This window comes from Egretta garzetta, unplaced genomic scaffold (genome assembly GCF_000687185.1).
Source record: "Egretta garzetta isolate BGI_Z169 unplaced genomic scaffold, ASM68718v1 scaffold268, whole genome shotgun sequence".
Classification (NCBI taxonomy): domain Eukaryota; kingdom Metazoa; phylum Chordata; class Aves; order Pelecaniformes; family Ardeidae; genus Egretta; species Egretta garzetta.
The window spans coordinates 1889310-1913494 of NW_009260600.1; the positions used below are offsets into that span (position 1 = coordinate 1889310).

General features: G+C 42.3%; 1 protein-coding gene across 1 annotated transcript in view; it reads left to right on the top strand.

Moving 5' to 3' along the window:
• The first annotated feature begins 6 nt into the window (after positions 1-6).
• The window catches only part of LOC104131606 (SET domain bifurcated histone lysine methyltransferase 2), a 49211-nt gene continuing 25032 nt past the window's right edge, over positions 7-24185 (top strand). Inside the window, exons 1-14 of the mRNA XM_009644794.2 lie at positions 7-172; positions 2774-2833; positions 5205-5327; positions 7306-7371; positions 8164-8266; positions 8992-9558; positions 11102-11221; positions 12423-12592; positions 13021-13249; positions 15294-15378; positions 16364-16472; positions 17263-17594; positions 18760-18848; positions 20815-20929. Coding sequence (XP_009643089.2) covers positions 157-172; positions 2774-2833; positions 5205-5327; positions 7306-7371; positions 8164-8266; positions 8992-9558; positions 11102-11221; positions 12423-12592; positions 13021-13249; positions 15294-15378; positions 16364-16472; positions 17263-17594; positions 18760-18848; positions 20815-20929 — 2184 coding nt within the window. The 5' untranslated portion in view covers positions 7-156. The remainder of the gene's footprint in view (positions 173-2773; positions 2834-5204; positions 5328-7305; positions 7372-8163; positions 8267-8991; positions 9559-11101; positions 11222-12422; positions 12593-13020; positions 13250-15293; positions 15379-16363; positions 16473-17262; positions 17595-18759; positions 18849-20814; positions 20930-24185) is intronic.

A 24185-nucleotide genomic window follows, 5' to 3' on the forward strand; every position in this document is an offset into this window, starting at 1 on the left:
CAGGCAGCCCGGCTCCTGTCCGCAGCCCCCTGGCGCTGACCCTGCGGCGGTATCGGAGGACAGCGAGATCACCGCACCGCTCTCCTACCTGAGCTGGGCTCGGCGCTGGCCATACCCCAAGGAGTGTACCAGCCCTCCGTGCAGCCGTCCCAGGAGATGGAAGACAAAAAAAGTAAGCCTTAAAAAAAAAAAAAAAAAGTTTTGAACAGTCGTTAGGCAGAACTTGTGAGAAACTCTTACAGGAACCAACAGTCTTCACTTAAGCTCAAGTTGACTTTACTTGGCTTAAGTTGACTTTACCCAGTCAACTACATGAAATTTCTGTGCCAGAATGAATGGAAATGTTTTTTCAGTTATAGCATTAAAAAAGATTAAGAAGCTAACTTAGAAGTAAGGTACGTTTTATGCTCTCTGTGTCATTAGTGGTGATAGTCAGAAAATTGGTATCTTCAATGTGGCTGAAAAATGCTGCCTTACTTTTTCTCAGTGTTGTTCCAGTGGAGGTATCTTGCTTTATCCTGCATTGGCTGAGAAACAGTGGATTTTTTTTTTTTTTACCTAAAAAAGCCTTCATTTTTTTCCTAAATAAATTAGTTTAGCTGCAGTACTGCTGTACTGACAGCATTAATTAAAAAAAAAAAAAAAAAAAAAAAGCAACCTAGCACAACTGGAGTGCTGCAATGGATGGCTATAAACTCTTCAGAAGGGATAGGCAGGGAAGGAGAGGCAGTGGGGTAGCTCTGTGTGTTAGGGAGTGTTTTGACTTTTTAGAACTTAACATTGGTGATGATAGGACTGAGTGTTGATTAGGAATCAGGGGGGAGGCCAATGAGGCAGATATCATGGTGGGAGTCTGTTATAGACCATTAGCAATAAAAGCAGGGCTAAGGAGAATCTCCATCCTTTATTGGATGCAGGGGAAACGGTGACAGAGGATGAGGAAAAGGCTGAGGTACTTAATGCCTTCTTTGTTTCAGTCTTTAATAGTCAGACCAGTTGTTCTCCAGGTATGAAGCCCCCTGAGCTAGAAGACAGGAACAGGGAGCAGAATGAAGCCCCCATAGTCCAAGGGGAAATGGTTAGGCAACCTGCTACACCACTTAAACATGCACAAGTCTATGCGGCTGGATGGGATCCACCCAAGGGTATTGAGGGAGCTGGTGGAAGTGCTCACCAAGCCACTTTCCATCATTTATCAGCAGTCCTGGCTAACCGGGGAGGTCCTAGTTGTCTGGAGGTTGGCAAATGTGACGCCCGTTTACAAGAAGGGCCAGAAGAAGGATCTCAGGAGCTACAGGGCTGTCAGTCTGACCTTAGTGCCGGGGAAGGTCATGGAGCAGATGATCTTGAGTGCCATCACAAAGCATGTTCAGGACAACCAGGTGATCAGGCCCGGTCAGCATGGGTTCATGAAAGGCAGGTCCTGATTGACTAACCTGATCTCCTTCTGTGACAAGGTGACCCACTTAGTAGATGAGAGAAAGGCTGTGGATGTAGTGTACCTGGACTTTAGTAAAGCCTTTGACACCTTTTCTACAGCGTTCTGCTTTGAGAAACTGGCTGCTCATGGTTTGGACAGGCCTATTCTTTGCTGGCTGAAAAACGGGCTGGATGGCTGGGCTCAAAGGGTGTTGGTGAATGGAGTTAAACCCAGCTGGCAGCCAGTCACAAGTGGTGTTCTCCAGGGCTCAGTGTTGGTGCCAGTTCTGTCTAACATCTTTATTAATGATCCGGACAAGGGGATCAAGTGCACCCTCAGTAAGTTTGCAGATGACACCAAGTTGGGTGGGAGTGTTGATCTGTGTGAGGGGAGAAGGGCACTACAGAGGGACCTGGATTGATGGGCTGAGGCCAACTGTATGAGGTTCAACAGGGCCAAGTGCTGGGTCCTGCACTTGGGTCACAACAACCCCATACAAGGCTACAGGCTTGGGGATGAGTGGCTGGAAAGCTGCCCAGCAGAAAAGGACCTCCAGGTGTTGGTCTACTGCCAGATGAATGAGCCAGCAGTGTGTCCAGGTGGGCAAGAAGGCCAACAGCATCCTGGCTTGTATCAGGAATAGTGTGGCCAGCAGGCTGGAGAAGGGGAGGCTGAGGGGAGACCTTATCGCCCTCTAAAACTGCCTGACAGGAGGCTGTAGTGAGGTGGGTGTTGTACTTCTCCCAAGTAATGAGTGAGAGGACAAGAGGAAATGGCCTCAAGTTGCGCCATGGGAGGTTTAGATTGGATATTATGAAAAATGTCTTCACCAAAAGGGTTGTCAAGCACTGGAACAGGCTGCTCAGGGAAGTGGTTAAATAACCCGGAGGGATTTAAGAGACAGGCAGATGAGGTGCTTAGGGACATGGTTTAGTGGTGGGATGGCAGGGTTAGGTTAATGGTTGGACTTGATGATCTTAAATGTCTTTTCCAACCTAAATGACTCCATGATTCTAATAGGAAGTGGGGATTATGTAGGCTCAGCTGGAAAGCATGGGTCATCTCATGGCAGCTTCATGCTTTAGGGATAATAAGAAATGACCCGTGTAAATAAAACTTCCTCACACAGCGTGTTTTGTTTCAGCTGTGTTCTTCCCCTAGGTCTTGACAAGATGTGGGATGACTGTTTGAAAGTGGAATGACTATTTCACCACAATGCTGTCTCACACAGTGCTCCCAGTGATGCCTGCTGTACTAATTACTTACATAAATTTTGAAAAACTGAAGTAGCTATAACTATTTTAATTTCTCACCTGCTGTCTTACTTATTTGTCTATTCTGTACCTCTTGCAGTGCTGTGCAACTGCTTTGAAGTGGAGAAACTTGCCAGTTCCAGGGAGGAGAGGACTGAAGGTAGTATAATTTCGATTTATGGAAGGAAAGGGGGAGGTAGTATATATTTAGCACCACTTCTGATGTGAAAATGATAACCGGAAGACAATAAGTTTGCCTTTTATGATGTCTGTGGAAGATGTTAGTCAGCAGCACTACAGGTCTTTCGTAGGAAACGTGCACCCAGGTATTTTTTTCCAGTAGCTGGCGTAAGTAGCCCTGGCCTTGGCTGCTTGTTTCTTGCTCTAGCATTATGTCCCTGCACAATGCTGGAAAAAAAGAGATATATGGCCACAAGGATCCTATAAAGGGAAAAGAAAATCCCTCCAGAGGTAATGGCCTCAGCCAGGTTCAGAACTGTTGCCACCAGATGCCAGTCCCCACCCTGAGTCATCAGCTGGTGAGATCATTTTGAATGTTGACAAGGTAGACGCATCCTGTGTCTGTTCATTTGCTGTCCTTCTGGCTGGGGCTGACAACAGCAGCGTTAACACTGGAGAGGAGATTAGTGATGTGGACATCTGTCTTTTTTGAAATGAAAATTATACTATGAACTTCATATGCAATCTTTGCTTCTCCATGCAAAACGAAGCTTTGCTGCTGGAGTTTTGGGGCACTCCAGCATGAGAATTGGGGAACTATTTCCAAGGTGAGTGAGTGGTTTAAGCACTATACATAGTAGTATATGTTTTATTTCCTTTTGGCCTACACCAGATTATAACTGATGACCCAGAAATGAAAAACTGTTCTGTCACCCATTCTTTGAAGTAATCTATCCACCAGTGATACCCAGACTTAGTAAATATATTGAAATACCTGAAAACAGGTAAGAAATGAGGAGAGCAGTTTTAATCTGCAGTGGTGGAACTTCTTACTAGAATTTCTGAATGTGTATTTTTAAACACAGGTATTAAATATACTTATTTCTTGGTATTTTAAAATCGTGGTACTGTCATGCAGAGCAAAAGGGTGGGAATGGTCCATGCCGGGTGTTGGCTCTTGGAGCAGCAGTGTAGGTTTCCAAGAAGCATTGTGGGCATTTTTGTAATGGAACTTTGACCTTTCCAAATTTTTTTAAAAAGTTCTGTGAATATAAAAGCTCATGAAATGATGTTGAGAGTTAGTGACAAGTCAGTTGTTCTACAAGATAAAGTACTTTCAACGTTGCCTGTTGATATTAAATATAATGCTCTTAGCTGCTGGTGACATAAGCAGCTGGTAGTGTGGTGACAAAAGGTTGTTACTTTCTTCACTGCTGTCGTGACACTTGAGAGTAATCATAGACTCTGTACTGCCATAGCAGTACTTAGTTTCTGGTATCTTGGGCAATGGGAAGTCATTGTCTGCTAAGAAAAAAATTAAGGAAATACTGCGTTCTTGTAAAAAAAGTATTTCGTGACTGCTGGGGAGGCGTTGCTATAGCAGATTTGCCAACTGCGATTTACTGTCTGAAAGTGGAACGTGAACCTAGTATGGTGACAGTGGACTCTACCTCTAGAAAGGGAGTAGGAAAACAGATTTACATATTCTTTTGTGCTTGATCATTGAAGAAGAGAAACATTAACCATGAGAGAGAGCATGTTCTCTTTTCTGGTATCGTCTGTTGACAACACTGAACTGTATTCCCTTTTCAGACATACACTGTTAATGTTTTAACAAGAGCTTTCATGAATGGGCTTAGTACTTCAAAGGTACATACACTTGGAAGAGAAGATATGCTGAACCAGTAGCTTAAAAAAATGTTTCTTTAAAGAAAATGTTCTTTATAAATATTTCTAGTGGAGGAAGGAGGCACGATATAAGGGGTATATTAATTATTGCAACTGATAACACTTGGTGAACAAAATTTGTCAAACTGCTTTTATCTGAAAATATTTTGAACATTTTTTTCCCTAGAAAACATACCAAAAATATTGATGGGACAGAATAGTCAGCTTATATAGCTAAGGGAGGTTACAGCTATAAAAAATATCCAAATGTCTTTTGTTTAATACTATTTTCAGTTAATTCAGTTGAAAATATTCTCCTGTGTCACTTCTGTGAGCTTCAGTGGTGATTAATTTATAGTGGGACTAATTTGCTAGTGTTTGGAGAAAGGCTTCTACAGCACCCTTTGTAGACATGCTAGAAAAGTTACTTGAAGGGAGCGTCATGAACCATCGGAAGTCACTCCAGTTCATCACCTGACTTCTGTTTCACTTTCATGGTTAGGTTTAGGAGTAAACTTCTGAATGTTAAAGCCTGCAAAAGAAGACAGCTGACCTGGCTGGCTTTTCAGAAGTGCCTCCCAATGAAATGAGTGGGAGCCTTTGAAAAGTCTGCTAGAAGCTACTTGTGCTTTTTAGACTTCTTGGGAGCTATACAGACTTGTAAATGGAAATTTGCCTTTCAGGTGACTTGAAGACATTTTGGACACAATTGGGAGGTAGAAGAGTGGACGTCATATTTGAGCAGGTGCAAAATGTGCTGCTGGTACTAAAGCAAAAGATCAAGAATGGAACTGCCACAAACCAAGGTTTGAAATCCTTATAACTGTTAAGCTGGACTTCAGGGGAGCTGTGGCCTACTTTGTGTAGGGCTGTGTGATACCTGCCACAATGCAGATACCTCTGAATTTAAATTACTTAGTGTCCTGGTTTTGGCTGGGATAGAGTTAATTTTCTTCATAGAAGTGCTGTGGTTTGGATTTAGTACTAGAAGAATGTTGATAACACACTGATGTTTTTAGTTGTTGCCAAGTAGTGCTCAGACTACTCAAGGACTTTTTGAGCTTCTCCTGCTTGGCCAGGTGCATAACAAGCTGGGAGAGAGCACAGGTAGGGCAGCTAACCCAAACTGACCAAAGAGCTATTCCATACCATATAACGTCATGCTTGGGAGGGGGGTTAGTGGGTCGGTGGCGGGGGGACTGATCGCAGCTCGGAACGGGATGGACATTGGTTGGCAGGTGGTGAGCAATTGCGTTGTGCATCGTTTGTTTTGTATATTCTGTTACCATTCTCATTATTACTATTATCATTATTTTCTCTTATTAAACTGTCTTTATCTCAGTCCACGGCTCTAACCTTTTTTTTTCCTTCCGGATTCTCTCCCCCATCCCACTGTGGGCGGGGGGAGTGAGCAAGCAGCTGCGTGGTGCTGAGTTACCAGCTGGGTTAAACCACAACACTTAGTAGTTGGAGGTTTTAAGTACTTTTAAAAATAGATCTGCTTTTTAAAAAAAGACTCATAATTTCAGGTGCATTTTGCCATTTTCTCATTTTGCCTGTTTCAAACAATGTGTGGCTTTTAATCACATGGAACCAAAATGTTTATTCTTGAGAAGTAATGAAATATCTGCAGTGCCTGTGGGTTTTTTATCGTCAGAAGTCTTAGCGTTTCAAGCTGATTTCAGAGAACTGAATGGTTTGGGGGAGGGATTATAATCATGTAAGTATTATTTTGTGTCAGAGACACCATTATAACTTGAAACACTGGTAGCAAAATGTGACACCAATGCATTTAAGATTGTTCCTGATTTCCATGGAAATAATTTTCCTTTATCTACATGAAAATCAGAAGTCTGATAAGCCTGGAGCAGTACAGAGGTTTCTTTTTACTGTTTTAATTTAGAAAAACTACTTGGTTTTGTTTTTATCACCCGTGTAAATGCAGTTTATGAATCTTACTGCTTTTTTGTGCAAGAAAATGTGCAGTAGTGTAAGGTGCGTTTAAACTGGTATATCCACACACTGCGTTGTACAGCTTGCTCTAAATTGGTAGGGCAATTTTTTCTGTACTTGAGCTCCCAGATCTTGATTTTTGTAACTGTTACAGCAGTGCATAGGTAAAAGTTTAACTTGAATCCCCAGGTGACACAATGAATCTGTGACATAGTAAAATTTGAATTTTTGTATTCTTTGTTATGTAAAGGTTTCAAACTAAAATATTAACATGGATTTTGCTGACATTTGTCTGTCACCTTGTAATATTTATTGCATGGGGTAAGAAGTTGAGCCAGAACAGGTCTCTCCTTTGTGTTTTTACTGTCTGAAGGCCATTTCCACCAATTTAAGAGTAGCGTTAATTTGGTCTGCCAAGATCCAGCCCTTCTTAGCTGGAAGATGACTAGTCTGGCGACAAAGTAAAGAGAGAAACTTCCACTAAATTATGTTTAAGTATATTACTGCCACTGGAGGCTACTGCTTTGTGTGTGGAAACATTCCAACAGCTTTCCAAAAGCTAGAGGATGTTTGATGCTAAGTCACAACAACCAACGTGAGCTGTAATTTTATTGTAATTCATAGATCTATCTAATTCATAGATAATATCTATTAAGGACTGTGGGGCAAAAGGTTTCCAATGAGTCTTGCAGTGTTCTAGATTAGCATACTGAGAAAGCATGTGTGTATGGAGGACTTACAGGGTTTTTTCCCTTCTAGTAGTCACTGTTGTTATTGTCCCTATTATTGTTACTTAAAATACACTTCATATCTCTTTTGTTTTTTGCACAGAATGCTGGCAGGCTTGGGCACTGGTGAATGAAGCTAATCTAGGTGATCTCTTAACCTCGACAAATGGTACGTTCATCTCGATCATATTTATTTGATGTGTGTGTTTAATTTGTCTTGTTTTACTCACCAGAAGCTTATTCCCCCTCGTTGACATCAGTAAAATAGATGAGAAGCCTGTTTTAGCATTACAAGGGAAAAAATGTAATTATTACTGTCCTCAGGTACTAGACTGTAGACTCTCACCTGGGTTTGTACTTCTGTGGTTTGTGTGTACCTGTATATGGCTTGTACCAAGTGAAGAGAGTTTGAACTAGTAAGCTCTGATGAACCCAAGCTGGCTGCAAGCAGAGTCATTTTGTGCATGGCTCCACTAGCTGTAGTACCCTGGCATCCTTTTACGTCAAATAATGAAGATAAATCTGTATGTGTGTTTCATGTGTGTGTTGTCTTGATGCACTTTGAAAGTGATGTGGAAGATTTTAATGTGCAAATCACCTGATGGTCTGTGAAAAAGGGCGTTTCTGCCTCAAGTTTGTCAATGTTCACCTAAGTTTTTTCCCTTTGGGGAAAGGGAAGGAGGGAGAGGAGGAGCAGGAGAAAAAGTATGAGAGTGTGTTGTGTGTCAGCTAGTCGCTCACTTGTACATCTATATGTAATCACATGACTTTTTTATAAGTTATAAAAAGCAGCTTGGTTTTTTTAGTAGGGCAGTTGCTAACATGCTCTTTGTTAGCTGTAGTTCATAGCAATGCATTTCTAATGTATTTTGGCAATTATCTCTTTAGTAACTAAAGTAAGTTTGATTATAAATTGAAATGTGGATTGCTGAAGTTTTTGCTTGCATTCAATTTTTTTCAGTAGGTGATGTGTTTGATGGAGATGGCCTACAGGAAACCAAACCCAAATTGCAGCATCTTCAAACAGATGAGAACACTGTAAACTCTGTAGAAGGTGCTGACAGGTCAGTGTGTGTAATACTTTATTTCAGTTCCTTATTTGACCTATTCTTTAGCGTGTTTGAGAGAGATTTTGATCTCTCAGATTTCTAAATTCAAAGTTTTTAAACCCATTTTTGAATCCTGACAGTTTTCAAAGTGAAAATGTTTTTAACTTGACCTGCATGCAAAACCTGAAGTTTTGAGTAGTCTTGTCTAGTTTACCAGGTGAGAACATTGCAGAATAAAACAGGGCATTTGGTTGTGAATAAAGATCCATGAGTATTACCAGGATTATCAGAGTTAGGACTCAACAATTTTTGAGTTCTCAGGCTTTCACGGACTGTGCAGATTGTCAGGCACATGACTTAGTCTCTCTGTATTTAGCCTCAGGTACTGATTTGGAAGATGTGGGTAAGGGTATCATTCCTTTTTTTTTTTTTTTTTTTTTTTTGTTTCTAATGACCTTTATGTGTTTTAGTATGTAGGTTCTTTCTGGGAAGAAGCTGAGAAGCTGTTGCTGCTTTTTTTCTTTTTTTTTAATGCCATTGAACATGTCTTAATATGATATTAGGACACTAACATAATGCAGACAGTGATTTAGTGAAACCCTTGAACTTCTATCAATGGGCTGTTTCTTTCCTCCACTAGTAATATTGAACCACTAAAAACCTGAGCATTTTACTGGTTGTCTAAGATGCTGCTCTTTTTTTCTTTCTTTTTTTTTTTTTTTCTTTTTTTATTCTAATAGCAAAAAGGAGGAGGTGGAAAAAACAGGTTCAGGGAGTAAAGAAGCATCCAGTAAAATTCAAGATTTACCTTTAAACCTGCAGTTTCAGAACCACAAGTGCTCCAGTGTGTGTCTTGCCAACAGAGCTGCAGGCTCCTACAAGGGTGAAAATCCTCTTAAGATACCAATCTTGTTTCACTTTCAAAGACGCCATGCAAAAGCAGATTGCCTTTCGAAATCCCTGGATGTGAATTATAAAGCTCCTTGTGGACGAAGTCTCAGAAGCTTCCAAGACGTGCAAAATTATCTGTTTGAAACAGAGTGCAATTTCTTATTTGTTGATAACTTCTCCTTCAACACATATGTGCTGTTGGGCAGGAACACTGTAACTCCCGAACCCCTCGTGTTTGATTTTGATATTAGCAATGGAGTCGAGTCTGTCCCCATTTCCTTCTGTAATGATCTTGACTGCGCAAGATTACCTTATTTCAAATATCGGAGGGCATCGTGGCCTCGTGGATATTATCTCAACAATTTCTCCAGCATGTTTGTTGACTCATGTGACTGCACAGATGGCTGCATTGATAGGTAGGTAGAAAAATCTAATCCCAGACAAGTGACACGTGATGCCTCCATAGTAGGGTGGTGGTGGTAAGTGTGAAGGCGTGTAGTACCAAACAGTGCCAAAGGACCAATGCTGCTGGAGTATCTGTATTTTGTGTCATGCTCTGTGTTGACTGACACCACTGTGTCTTTGTCTTCTCCAGAACTTGGGTGCTCCTACCCATCCAGCCGTTGTTGTAGGGAAGGAAGCAATCAACAGGTGGATTACTGCGTTCCTTTCCCTTTCTTCCCAAATTGGCAGTGCTTCTCCTCCAGGTGGAGCTGGCAAGCAGATATGTCGGCTTTGGGAAAAGAGTGGGGAAGGGAGACTCTTGTGCCAGCAGAGGAAGGCTCGTTTTCCTGACAAGCAGGGAAGGCTCCTGCATGACAACTTCTGCTGCAGCTCCTGCTGTGGGATGGTATCCTGGAGATGGGGTGGGACAGCCTGGAGAGATCAGATCATCTGGGACTTAGAAGGTTACTGAGGGCAGAGAAGGAAACATCCCTGTTCACAGCCTCTACATCCCATCCTTCCCCTTGTCTAAACAGAAACTGTGGTAACAGAACACATTTATGTTCTGAGCAGTTCAAACGGTGTTGCTCATCATTGTCTTTTTCTAAAGCCCAGTAACTCTGGGCTACCTATTGTCTGTGTGAACCTGCCACAGTTAACATGCGAATTTGGTGATAATTTTGTCCACTTTCTTGAAGAGTGTTTGTCTTTGACCTGGTCTCTGCCTGTAAGTGTTACTTGTTTTTGAATCCATTTTGTATTATTGATAGCTAGGGCAGTTGCATGTGCTGGTGTGCAGTATAATTGCCTGTGACCCAACAAAAGCTTGAAATCACAGCCTGGTATAATGAAGCTTCAGTAATTAAAGTTATTCAGTTTCAGCTGAGTGGTGGGGAACAGCAAGCACGTAGCATGCTGCTGCTTTTCATTGAACTCCCCGAAGAGTTGAGATGCCTTTGGTTGTGCACTTTTGGGGTTCAGGATGTGGTCTGTTGCTGTTTGCACAAATGCTGTGGTTCTTTGGAGTTGTCATGATGTAAGATGATGAAGACTAGCATTATTGCTTGAGCTCTCCAATCTGCAGTGTGAAATTCTTCACTTCCTGCGGGCTAGGGTGGGAGGAAGGTAATGAAGTAGTGGCTAACAGGCTGGGATGCTGTGCCAGAACAGGTGATTTTCGTTCATTCATTCAATCCATTTGACAGTTTATAATAAATTTCTGGTGTACTTCAGCTGTTTGCATGTGCCTTTTGCAGAGCTTGGCAGAAGAATGGTGTTGGGGTGGATAGAACATGATTATTTTAAAGCACACATAAGCAGGCAGGAGACAAAGAGAAGGGTAGGGTGTCCGAAATGGCCTTGTGGAATAAAAGTGTGTGTGTGTAAATATAGGTGTACATATAAAAGTAAGTGTGGGTGGGTGTGTATAGTCAAGTACATTTTAAATTATCTAGATTTATGTTTAATTTATGCTTCCCCAAATACATTCTGAGATGTTCTACTGTTATCTTCTAGGTCAAAATGTGCATGCCTACAGCTAACTGCAAGATGCTGTAGTAAAACTTCTCTGTCTCCAAGTAGTAAAACATCCCATGGATACAGTTACAAAAGACTGGAGGGACCTGTTCCTAGTGGGTAAGAAACACGGAACTTACTAACTGTTGCTTTATTTGTATGCTCTTATTTTACTCCTGTAGTGTAAATAACTAAAATAAGCTGCAGTTTCTGGATTACCAAAACCTTCCTTTTTTGTCACAATTTTACTGACAGATCAGGAGGATAAAAGATAATTAATGTGACTTGAGTAGTAGGAGAGGGAGAAACACTTCTGTACTGCCGATATTACAATTTTCACAGCTTAGTTCAAGGTCCAAGAAGAGCGTGAAGAGTAACACAGTATTAGCTGGTCCAGGAGCTCAGGGCATATCTGGCCCACGTGCTGGTACATTCAGGCATGCTAAGGGGAGAAGAGAGAGGGAAAGAAAAGCTGCCACAAGGGAAGGAGGTCTATCACAAGGCCGTTACGGCATGTATCAGCCAAAGAAGTGGGAAGCAGTTGGGCTTTGCCCTGTATCTTGTCCATCCATTTGCTCTGCTGGACCAGAGTCCTAAAGAAATATCAGCCACCTGCTGTTGCCAGACTTGGTTATGTGTGACTCTTCCAAGAGTCTCCAAAGCCATCCCAGTGCTGCAGGTGTTCACCATTTCTCTTATTCAGCTCCTGTGGATTAATATGTGGTCTGGGGAAGGTGTCAGTAACCTCAGTTCAGGAGAGGAATTGCACAAGGTAGCTTTCTGCAGTAGCCAAGGGCTGAACCCACAAGCTTAAGGAGCCCCATTCGGTCCTTTGTTGCTGTGTGATGTTAGTTTATAGTTGGCACGCAGAATTAAAGCTGCCAGTGAACCCAGAAACAAATGCAAAAAAAAGCACAATTGTGAATTCTTTTAGAAGTATTTTATTAAATCCTAAAATTCATAACAGCTAGTGAGGTCTGGGCAGACAGGCTGTCTCTGCTAAAATCTGTTCCGGCATAGAATGAGGTGCTTCATAGGGATTTCTGCTTCTGTGTGATTTACTCCCATAAAATAAAAAAGGTAGCATTTATTTTTCTTGTCTACTTATACCAAAATCTGGCTGACAGGCTCTTAAAATCAATCAATCGGCAATCAAGAAAGTAATGAGCTTCAGAGCACTGCTGCATAATCAGTTTTAGCCAGATTCCTTATCTTTTCAGTCCACTGCCTTACTAATGCTCAGGAGGGAAATTAATAATAGAAACTTTGTTTTGGTAATGCATTCTTTTATATTGTGTTTTGTTTTGCTTCCTCTTGACAGAATTTATGAGTGTAGTGTGTTGTGCAGGTGTGACAAGATGATGTGTCAGAACAGAGTTGTACAGCATGGCATTCAAGTCAGGCTGCAAGTGTTCAACACAGAGAAGAAAGGCTGGGGTGTCCGCTGCCTAGATGATATCGACAAGGGGACATTTGTTTGTACTTACTCAGGTAACAGAAGGTGACCTGTGGAAGATGTATAGCATAATTCTCACTCTCCGGTGGTCTGTGCCCTGAATTTTTTTTGAGAACCAAACAGGGAAGTAAGGGATTGGAAGACAAATGAGTCAATATAATCTTAACTTGCAAGATGATCAAACAGACAGAAGAACCTTGAAGAACTCTGCGATGCAATGGTGCCAGACAAACAATCAAAACATTCTGGAGCAAAGCCTATCTCGGACTGTTGTTTTTCCCCTCACAGGTCTGTGCATCCTGTGCCAGGCCTAGTTTTTCTTTAGTATAAGTGCATTCATATTTTGCTTTCCCAGATAATGTTCTTGTATTTTTTTAATATAAGTTTGAACTGTGATAGTGAGTGTGACTCATCTTAGCAAACAAACAATTTAAAAAAAAAAAAAATTTTCTTTTTCTTCCAGGCAGATTAATGAGCAAAGCTGAAGTTCAAGTATTGGGAAATGCTGATCAAGAGCTGAAAGAGAAGAGTGTTGTGAATGACACAGGCCATGGCCTTTTTTCCAAAAAAAGAAAACTTGACTCTGATTGTTCAGACTCTGTGATTGAACTAGTGCAGACTGGCAAAAATTATATTCTTGACAAGCAAGAATCTTTGTCTCAGACTGTGGGTAATGAAAATAAATCAACCCTGTAAGTTTACCAAAGCAAACTTAAGCATAACAAAACTAATACTCTGTTATTCTAGGAAGTCCTTTGTAAAACTTTGAGTAGATCTGAATGTCCTCAGCTGAGGGTGTTCGGGTTTTTTCTCAACTTTTTTTTTTTTTTTTTTAATTCCTTATTGTTTCTTCTAATGGAACAGAGTTTTTCCTCTGTATTAATTTTACTTACTGTGTGTACTGCTTGGCAACTTTTCTAGAAATCTAGTTTATCCCCTGGCTGTACTGGGTTTCTTCAGGGCATTAATCATTATGCTAATTTGAAAGAGTTAATAAAAGATACTTGAGATAAATGATTTAAAGATACTTGATGACACAAGAATTTGATAACAAATGAGCCACTAACTGTCCTGTCCTTTGCTCCCAGTTTCTAAACCTCTTGTTCTTTGTAACAGAAGTTTTCCTGCCAGGAGTCTTAACCTTTCCTGTTAAGAGTCTGACAACACCTCATTTTTGAGGTGAATTATGTAAAAGTTCTGCTCCTGCTTTTATTTCACAGTCAGGGTCTTGTAGCCTATCAGGATTCCTAAAATAAAATTACTGCAAAATAATCATGTGGCTTTGTCAACAGCATGCCGTAGTCTTTTCAGAAGGAAGTTGGAAGCTTGTTTTCTTAATCTTTATTCCTTGCTCTGCCACACTACTTTGTGTGTAGCACTTCTTTTGTGCTACTCACGAATGATTGCAAATTCTTGCTCATTTCATAGTAGAAGATTATTGTGGATCTTTGAGAAGCACCATGAAATTGCAGATGGAAACTTTTTTAAATACCTGCCAGGATATTCTCAGTTGCATTTCAGTATCTTGGAAACCTAATGATTTATTAATTTTGTAAATTGCATAATTACCAGCAATCAGCTAGATTTTACTATTACTAAGTGGTGTTACTAAAAAATGCAGGGAAGCACTATTTTAAAGTTGCTTTTACTGTACTGCTACCTGAAATCTCATACATTTCCTTTCCTGAGAATAAAAATGTTTCGCATGTGGGCTGTGTAAAAAGCGTGACAGACAAAAAGGCTTTTTTATTCTGCCTTTTAAGAAACGACAATCCAGCTGATCTGAGAAACCTTGGAGAGGACATCAATGTGCTAATCTTGACAAGTCATTCACCCAGATTGCCTTTAAAAGGGCAAACAATGTAATAATGTAATAATGTTCCAAGTTCTTGTGGCTATTGCAACTTTGAATTTACAAAGGGGTTTAATCTTAAGATTAAATCTTAAGAAAGACTTAGAGGAGTAGCATTTGTTGCCACTATCAGTAGCCCAAAGTAGTACCATGATGTTTTTTATGGCAAAAAAAGTACATAAAAGTTTTAGGTTGAAAGTTTTCTTGAGTAAGAGCTGTTTCTTACTCCTAGACATTGTACAGATGTTAAGATTAGTTTTAAAATTGGTGTTTTCTACTGCACTCTAAAGGTAATCCAAACTAATGTGATTTTCGGTGTTTTAAATGTGTATGCCAGATACCGCTTCCCATCCTTCCTCAACCTTCTCCTGATGTGAAGGAGTGAGGTTCTTTTGTGGGAGAGTATTTTCTATATCTGCCATATCTTGACTGTCTCCCCCTATGTCTCCCTCTCTTATGTTTTGTCCCTGCAGCATCTTTGCTTTCCCGTTTGAAAGCTGCACTGTCAAAACTGTTGAAAGTGGTAGCAGGAAAAAGGCAAGACTCTGTCTGTAGGCAGTCTATTTTGAGATGATCTGATATAATTATAGTAAAACAGCAAAAAGATTGGTTCTCGGCAGGAGAACTGGGAAAAGATGTAAAAGCAGCTGCTGATCTCTGAATAAAGTATGAACAACTGTTTTTTTACAAATACTGTTGAGAAGCTAACCTAGGTCCTCAATTCTTAAAGGCAAAATAGTCACAGAACATGGGGCGAGGTCAGACTGCAGGCTCTGATGTAGTCTGTTCTTTATGAACTAGAGAATTCTAGAGAAATCTGTGTTGTGAGAATTACTTATGGGTCTTTTTGTCTTTTATCATTTCCTGTCGATGTTTCTGTACAGGCTTCATCCAAGGAATTTAAGTATTACAACCATGAGAAGGCCTGGAACTAGAAGTGTTGTTTTTCATCATCACCAGCTAAAAATGGTAATAATTGGCTTTAATAGATTAATTTTTCACTGTGCTGAATATGGGTGTTGATTTTGACTTTTTAATCTTATACATTTAAATAGTTCTAAGGATCTTTCTTCCTGAGATTGTGTTGCACTGTGAGCTAAGCTGGCATGCTGGAAGCTATACCCCATCATTTCTCCATTATCAGTCCTTCAGCATGTCCCCTGAGACCAGCACTAACTACTCTTACAGCCTTCCCTTCTCCACCCTTCACTTACACGCCAGCCTTGAGAGCCTTAAGAAATCATTCTCCCCCTCCGTTCCCTTCTGTAACTAACTGCAGAGTTAGGGGGTCAGAGTGATAATATTTTTGTGATGTGTCCCCGAAGAATGATATAGCAGAGAGAGAAGAAAATCTCAGGAGCTGGACTCAGTTTTCTCATGCAGCGCCACAGTTGGGAGAATTTGTTCTGACCTGGGTGTGAAGTGTTGCCAGCAAATACGTGCGAAGGAGGGAAACTGGGGTAAACTTACTCTGTAGGTTTCTTCATTACACTTAAGAGATGCATGTGGGATTTTCATGCTAATGTTTGGCAGTGCTGTCCATTCTGGAGTTCCCGTAACTAATCACCTTTTTGTGGTGGGAGAGGAGAGATCTTGCCACTTATGTTCATTTTATTGAAACCATGTAAAAAAGCATGTTTGGGCTTTGGTTCAGCGACTTACACAAACATGTTTAAATTCTGGTGAAATTGTTGGGACTTAAGGACTTATTTAAATGTTTTGTTGAGTGGGGAGCTCCTTCCAGGTTATTCTGAAGGATAATTTGAAATTAAGATAAATGTTGCATTGCAGTGAATGTATGGACTTCTGAAACTCAGCCACAGTCATGCATTACAGTAGGTTTGAAACTTCAACCCTAGAGCCCTAAAACCCACTTGCTATCCTGTGTTAACCCAGAGTTGCATACAGCAAGAATACATCACAGCCTTTTCATTATCTTTTATTCTATTTAAAGGATATTGATACACTGGTGCACAGTGCCAGCTCAGATGAAGATAATAGTTCTCAGATTCATCAGTCAAGCAAAACAAAACTAACCAGTGGAGCAAAGAAACGAAAAGAAAGTAGGTTTGCAGAGCTATAAATACTGCGCTCTTAGTGCACTTGTGCCCCATCAGGTGATAGACTTAAAATGTAGAAAGTGGTCTTCAGGTGTGGGCAGTGCTGTTCTCAGAGTAGAATGATGTTGTCCACATAATGTTTAGGCTGACTTAAGAGAGCTCAGCGGTACGGAGATTATTGCTGCCTTGCGTACTACAGTGCATCAACTTTGCAGGCAAAAGATTGCCCTGTACCAGTTAATTTGGGGACATGTTGAACAGTCCTGACAGCAGCTTCTCAAATACAGTGCAATTGTGGGAAAGTCAGTCTTGCAATTCTTACTGTGTCACACCCAATACACGTTCCAGTCAAGAAAAATTGAACAGGGTATAATGTGGGGGTGGGTATAATGCAGGGGCGGGGCGGGGGGAGCCTCAAGCTGAAGAGGCAGTGTGAAACTGATGCTATTTGCACGTAAATCTTGTTTCTGTCTTAATTACAGTTTGTGATTCTCTGGGGAATTGAGGTGGAGAAATCAATTTGGAGTGGGATTTGAGAAGAAGGGAGCGACTAGGTCACTCACAGGGGACTTGTGCAAGTGCTCTAGGCACCGCAGCAGGAAACAGTCATTTGCGGGAGGATTGATGAGAGGCATGGGGAAGAGTAGTTGTTTTACAGACTTGTAAGGAGCAAGGAAGCTGTGCACGTTTTGGAGAACAAAGAAGGTTGGGTGGATAAGAGGTCAGAGCCAAACAAGGGAAAGGCTTTGGCTTTAAACTGGTGTTGAAAAATAACTTATGTGTCCATTGACAGAATCCACTCGGCAGAAGAAGGAAGAACATCCAGTGGAAATTGGACAGACTGAGTCTGGTGACATGGACAGTGCAGAATGCAAAAGAAAGAGTCTGTCTCTGCAGGGTGTTGGTTGTGGCAAGTCAGGTGTGCTGGATGACACGCGTGTTGTGAGGCCATGTAAAAATGTACCACTAAAAGCTGACTGCGAAGAGGAAAATTACAGGCAGTCAAAACAAGACGCATTTTGTGAGGAGGCTGGTGGTGATAGGACACTTCTGAAGAATGGTAATGAAGAAAATATTTACGTACTGGATGCCACAAAAGAAGGAAATGTGGGCCGTTTTCTTAATGTAAGTAAAAAAGTTGCATGTATTCTCTTGGTTGTTTTAGCTTAAATAAATTATGTATTTGCATAAAGTAGAAAGCTTTTGCACATAAGCTGTATCTGTGGTAGGTGCATGACAAGGCAGGCTTATATGGTGCTCCCTGTACTCTGAAGTGACAGAACAGCAGATTGGGTCACACCAGCTGCTAGTGCCTCCGTAAGATGATGCATGCTGTAGTTTTTGGCACCACTAGGTTCCTGAGTGAAATATTGCCCAGTAACGAGTGATATCTTTCGCCTGAATTTTTGAACAGTATTTTTGGGGTGTCCGGGGAGCAAATGGCACATTTTGTTGAACCACAAGTCTTCTCCCAGCCTTGTTTTTTGTTCCCCAACCACTGTAAATTCTAGCTTGTGCTGATTTAGGATAAGTGATGTGATATTGTAGGAAAGACCTCTACTGTTCAATCCTAGGTTCAGGAAGTGGTCTGTCATACTTGTGTACATATCTGCTAAATAAGTCTCTCAATTTTGATTTGCTGAGAAGTAGTAATGACTTACCAAGTACTTCCAGCTAAGATGAATGTTTCATAGACACGTCTGCACGTACTCTGCAAGTAACTTAATTCTCTTCGTTGGCATCAATATGTGTCTTACAGCAAAATCCTTGCATATGTTTAAGCTGCTCTTCATTGCAGAGGTAATATGGTGTTAAGGTTAGTAGCGCATCTTGCTGAAACCTTTCTTCTGTATCCATGACCTTACATGTGTTTCTATATGCACCTGAATGTTTCTCTTTGCCAACATGCAGCATCATTTAATCTATTGCTTGCTCTCTAGCACTGCTTCCCTGGCTGACAGTGAGATACATCTGTCACATACTGATTATTTGTGGTGCATCCTGAATCAAAGATAAATTCTGCCCGCAAATTTCTGGAGGACGGCTTGATAAAATAACTTGGTTTTCCTAGGCAAAAGTACTTCCGTAATATAGTGGAAATAATACTCAAAAGAGAGAGAATTACTGCAAAAATAAGGGGCAATGGCATTGAGTAATAGACATTCTGTGTGGGCTGGAGAAGGGAAGGAAGAAAGTATCTTTACCAGTGACAGATATCTGGCACAAAACAGGTTCTTCAGCTGATGACATTGTGTTTCGCTGTTTCTAATTCAAATACTCTGTTTTACAGCACAGTTGCTGTCCAAATCTCTTTGCACAGAGTGTGTTTGTAGAGACTCACAACAGAAGTTTTCCATGGGTGGCGTTCTTCACAAACAGGTGAATTTTTGGAAGCTTTATGTTCTTTATTCAAGATGCTAGGGGAAAAAACAGTGCTCGGTTAATAGGAAATAATTATACTAAGAGGGGGCAGATGCTTGCATCATGAAACCATGAAACTGCCTTCTTATTGATTGTCTTCTTATTGTGCACTAAAGACTGAAAAAACACAGCTGTTGATAATCACTAATGAGTCTTTATTCAGTTTTGTGCTGAAATGTAAAGTGGGGAAGCGTAATTTTGATGTGTCTATTTCAGTGATCATCATCTTCATTTGAAAAATAAGTTTAACTCATCATGGTCATTTTAAAAGCCAAGATTCACTGATCCCAGTGTTGTGTCTCAAGGAAAGGCCAGCAGATCTGGGTCCCTACTGCAGGATTGGACCCTACAGGGTCTTAAGGCTGAGAGTCTTTGTGGGCCAAACAAGCTGGCTCCAGGCCTTCTCCTCGCAGCTACCAAGAGAAGCAGGACTTTGTGTAACCCAATGTGTCCTGGGGCAGGTGGTCCTAGGATACTTGGAAAACTTCATCTGAAAGCAAAAGATGTGTGTCTTCCCTTAGTGGATGACACAAGGGAGATACAGAGAGCTGGTGCCAGTGAGACACAAGAAGGCGGCAGCTAAAGCTGGGAGGGGAAGGATTAATTGTATGAATGAAGCTAGCCGATGTACATGACAGTGGGAGGACTAGGTGAGAACTTAAAATAAAAGGAGAGGATTCGTTCCAGACAAACCAACCCCAGGGAACACTGATCCTCTGTGGAGCCTTGCAACCCTGGTCCATACTGACACGGATGCTGTGGACCGCACTGTGAGGAGGGCTTCCAAGAACTGTGAAGGCAATGTTTTGAAATATGTCAGAAAAAATATTTTGTTTTTGCTAGAGTCTTTCTTGCTCAGGTACTTGGTAAAGAAGTGTGTAGCGGGGACTGAGGTCAGTGGAGAGAGGTAACAGTGGTCAGCAGAAGACAGTTAGGGAAGAGGAGTGTTGAAGGAATGTTCATCTGGCTGGCCCTCCTGCTTTCTGGCAATCACTGTTTTACAACTTTTCTACACTAAGGACTGCGTCTGGTTCATCAAGCTTAATTGTGTATCTTCCGTGAACTTGCCCAGTCACCTTTTTATTTGTTTTACATTGCTGGCCTCCAGAACATCCTAAGGCAGCCAGTCGCAGGTTGCAATTATGTGCTGTTTGAAAAGTCCTCATTGTTCGTTCTCAGCCTGCCGCCTGGTAATTCACTGGATGTCCCTTATGTCATATCCAGTGAGAAATATCAGAGAATTGCTCTCTTCTTTGTAATACTCCTATTTATTGTATTGTCCCTCAGCATCTTAGTCTCACGTACCTAATTGGGAAGTTCATTGCCCAAAATGAATGCCAGACTTAGAACTTCCTTCTCTTTCATGTACTGTCAGAGCGGCTCGTTCATGAAGAGCATGTGTTTAATGCAGAAAGCTGAAGACTCAGAATATAGATAGTGCAGTTGCATTAAAAGGTAGCTTGTAAGACCAAAGATGATAGTCTTCATCACCAGTGTATCTACAGATCTGTTCAAACATCAATGATGCACTGTACCTAGTAAAAAAAAAAAACAAACCTGTGTCCCCATGTATTATATGTATTCACTTATGTGGTTTTTTCCTTTTTGTTGTTTAATTTTCATTTCCCAGAATTTGACTCGAAGTAAGAGGAGGTTGTTTAGACTCTGACCTTATCGCACTGCTTGATAAAGTCTTTTCTCCTAGGTGTGGGTATTTGCACTCTCCATAGCTCTGGTAGGCAAAGCAGCAATGCATGTGCCAGAGACCCCTTATATCTCTTGGTTCTCTCCCAGCAAGCTGTCTCTGTGATGCTCCTTACTCCCTACAATTTTGGGGTTTGCATGTGAGTCATTGGTGACAAATTGTAAGCACAATACTGTTTCACTTAGTTCAAACAAATTGACCGAGTGTTTTATTTCTTAGGCATGTGAAAGCTGGAACCGAACTCACGTGGGATTACGGTTATAAAGCTGGAAGCATGCCAGAGACAGAGATTTCCTGTCAGTGTGGAGTTCAGAAGTGCAGGAAAAAAACCTTATAGGCAAAGCTTTCCTGCTGTCAACACATCATGTACCTGGAGATACGTATGCTGGAAGGGACTGCTACACGGTGAACAGTGCACTTAAGTCTGTGGTGCTAATTACATTCAACTAAAATGCCTTTTACCTGATCATTTCTTAAACTTACATTTAAATGTCACTTTTGTAGTTTACAGGTTTAGAACTGCTTGTCATAAGAGCAGGCATCAAACTTTTCCTAGATTAATTTCTATGCTCCTAGTCTTTCCCCCCCCCCTCCTCATTTGCAAGCAAAGCTCACAGAGCACTGGAAGAACTCATGCTTCTGTGCCCTCTGCAGCAGAGACATGACTGATGCAGAGCAACTGTTAGTTGATGTTTTCTGTGCCCTTCCACAATGCTGAGTTGGCAAAACTTGGTTTACTGAAACTCATATGAATGCAAGTCTGCCTGTTTTGGGTGCTAAGAATTATTAAAATATAACTAAGCCTGATTGATCCAGTGGGACAGATAGTCGTGAACAGATATTAATCAGAACAGCGTGCAGAACAGTGTGTTTGTGCTACAGAGTGAGCTGAGCAAGTCCTGCTGCAGGAGAGAAATGACTGGGTTTTGTTGGATTGCATCCCCCTCAATGTTTGTGACACAAAGAAATCCTTGAGAAATCCAGTGTGCCTCAATTCAGTGCCATATTGTGTAGTGTGGGACAGGTGGGCCACAGAAGTCCTTGCCATGTGGTTTGTTGGTAAGAGAGAAATAAGCTGCATTAGGTGACACCAAGTGCAGATGCAGGAGGCGGCTCTGAAGTGGAGCAAGGGATGGGTGTGCAGGCATGTGGCTTTTGAATGTGTTGGAGCTTTGTGCAAAGAAGGTGGTGTTGCGGATGGGTGATTTAGACTTCTTGAAGAACCACCGCCAAAAGTACCAGCAAAAGTGGTTTTATTGAATTAAGATGTTGTAAAAGCGAGACTTAACAAAGGTCGGTGGCAAGGTTCACTCTGTTACTGCAGAGGATATAATAATGATTCAAAGTTACCAATACAAAGTCAAACTTACCAAAAAACCAATCTTAGTGCACTGTAATTCAGGGTTATGTGTGATATCAGTCACTTAAAGATCTGCCGTTGGTAAGGGGTCTCTCAGCCTCAAGGAGTAACCTCGGGAGGCGTCCCAGCTCAAGGGGCGATCACCACCACGCAGCCAGCTGCTTAGCAGGGAGAGCTCAAAGAAGGCTCAGTCAGGCTGTCGTATTTATGGAATAAAGTGGTTGGCTCATAGTCAAATTACCAGCAGTGCCAAAGGTAAGCATGACACTCCTTGTACCCACACCTTTCTTTGTTCCTTGATAAATGATTCCTGGAAGAACCACCTGCTATTCAGGTGTTAATCGCATGAGTGGTGTTCCAGTGTCCAAGCCCATAGGCATCAATACTCACCACGTCACCCTGTTCCTGTGTGGGTTTTCTGAGAACAGGTTGGAACTAGAGAAATTCATGTCCCCATTGTGACCTAGGCCTTTGCTTCCTTTGGAGCCTGAACCAACTACAACCAGTTTGGTCAAGGAGTTGTGCATCCCTCACAGGTGGATTTAAAGCCTGTTCTGCAGTTCCCCTTACCTTCAATTCCTGTGGGACACCGTGCATGGCAGATCATGCAGAACTGTCTGTTGGTATTTGCTCAGCCATTATCAGATTTTGTCATTGGATTTCCTGCTTTGCAGAGCAGAGAGAAGTAGTATTTGCAAGAGCTAGTGATGATTTTAGGCAGTTGTATATGGGAGTGAAATATGCCTGTGAGAGACTGCCGTAGCCACGGATTAGAGATTTCGAGCCTACAGCTGTACTGCGAAATTAAAGAGAAGCAGGAACCCGTTCTCAACCCTGAGGCTGAGAGAGGAGAGTCACATTGAGACATGAAGCAGAGCTTTGGAGATGCCCTGAAATCACAGTTTCTGTTGGCCCGCAGGGGAGCATTGGTTTTGCAACACTGATGGAGGACTAGCAGAGGGGAATTCTGAAACAAATTTAGGCTTTTTCATAGGTACTTTGTTCCTATGGAATGGTGTGGGTCCAGTCATGCAGTATGGACATTGCTGACTCTCTTATGGTGAGCAGGGTGGTGAACGGGGCTGTCTATGGAGGGACAGTGGGGATGTGAGGACATTTAAGGGCTCCATGACCTCCAGGGAAATAAACATTAGCACTCAAGGTGAGCATACAAATGCAACGACAGCTGAAGGTCACCTATGGCAAAGGTATAAAAGAAAGTGGCCTGGAGCACATTACACCAATTTATTTCTTTTTTTTTCCCCCTCCTGATGGGCCAGAACACGCCAGAACAGCTGTATGGGGTTGGAAATCTCGTTTGTTTAATTATCCCACGCTAGGCAGAGGAACTTCACGTAGGCCTAAGCCTTGGTCTTGCCTGGCATGATTTTGCCTTAAGCCTGGAGTTGCCGATGTTCAAAGAGCTTGCAGAAACATTGCACCTGTGTGAAGCAGGAAGAGGAAATCTCTCAGGGGTCTGTGCTGCCTTGAGACCTGCGGAGCAACGAGCTGCTCACAGTGTTGTTTACGCCCTGCGCTTCGCTGCTGCGTGCTCATCTCTTTACAGGGGCAGTAGGGGGCTGGAGGGGATCAGCCTATGTATGAAACGTCAGGCTTACGAGCAAGGAAGGACCAGCAAAGCCCCGCGGCAAGGAGCCGTCACCCTAGGAAGTCTTCTATCCCCAGGTGCCTGAGGACAAGCCTGTCTTTGACCTCCTGACCACGGCCAGTGCTGACCAGCGGCAGTGGGGGGTACCCGTCCTTCGTGCGCTGGGTGAGCACCATGGTGGCTGGGTATGGAGCCGCTGCACTGCAGCTGCTTACTCCTCCACGGTGGAGGGACCAACTGAGTGAGGGGCCTGATGGCCGCGGGAGGCACATCACCTTGTCCTGGCCTTTCCCACCCACCTCTTGGATCAGCTGCTTGGTCAGATATCACCCTGCCAGCCCCACCTTGGGCCCTGATCCCATTGCCTTGGACCCCTCACCTGCCGTCCCTGGTGCAAAAATGAAGGGGAGGGACGGGATGATGCAGGATATCCCCCTTCCCCGTGGAGAAATCCTTTGGGAAAAGGCTGCCCGACAGCGGCCAGCAGGACTGCCGGGCGCGGGAATCGAACTCGTGGTGCCCAGCCCCGGCACGCCCAAAGGCGGGGGGGGCGGGACCGAGCGCCTCTCCCTCACCACGTGACTTCCTCGCCACAGCGGAGCCGCGGCCAATCAGCGCCGG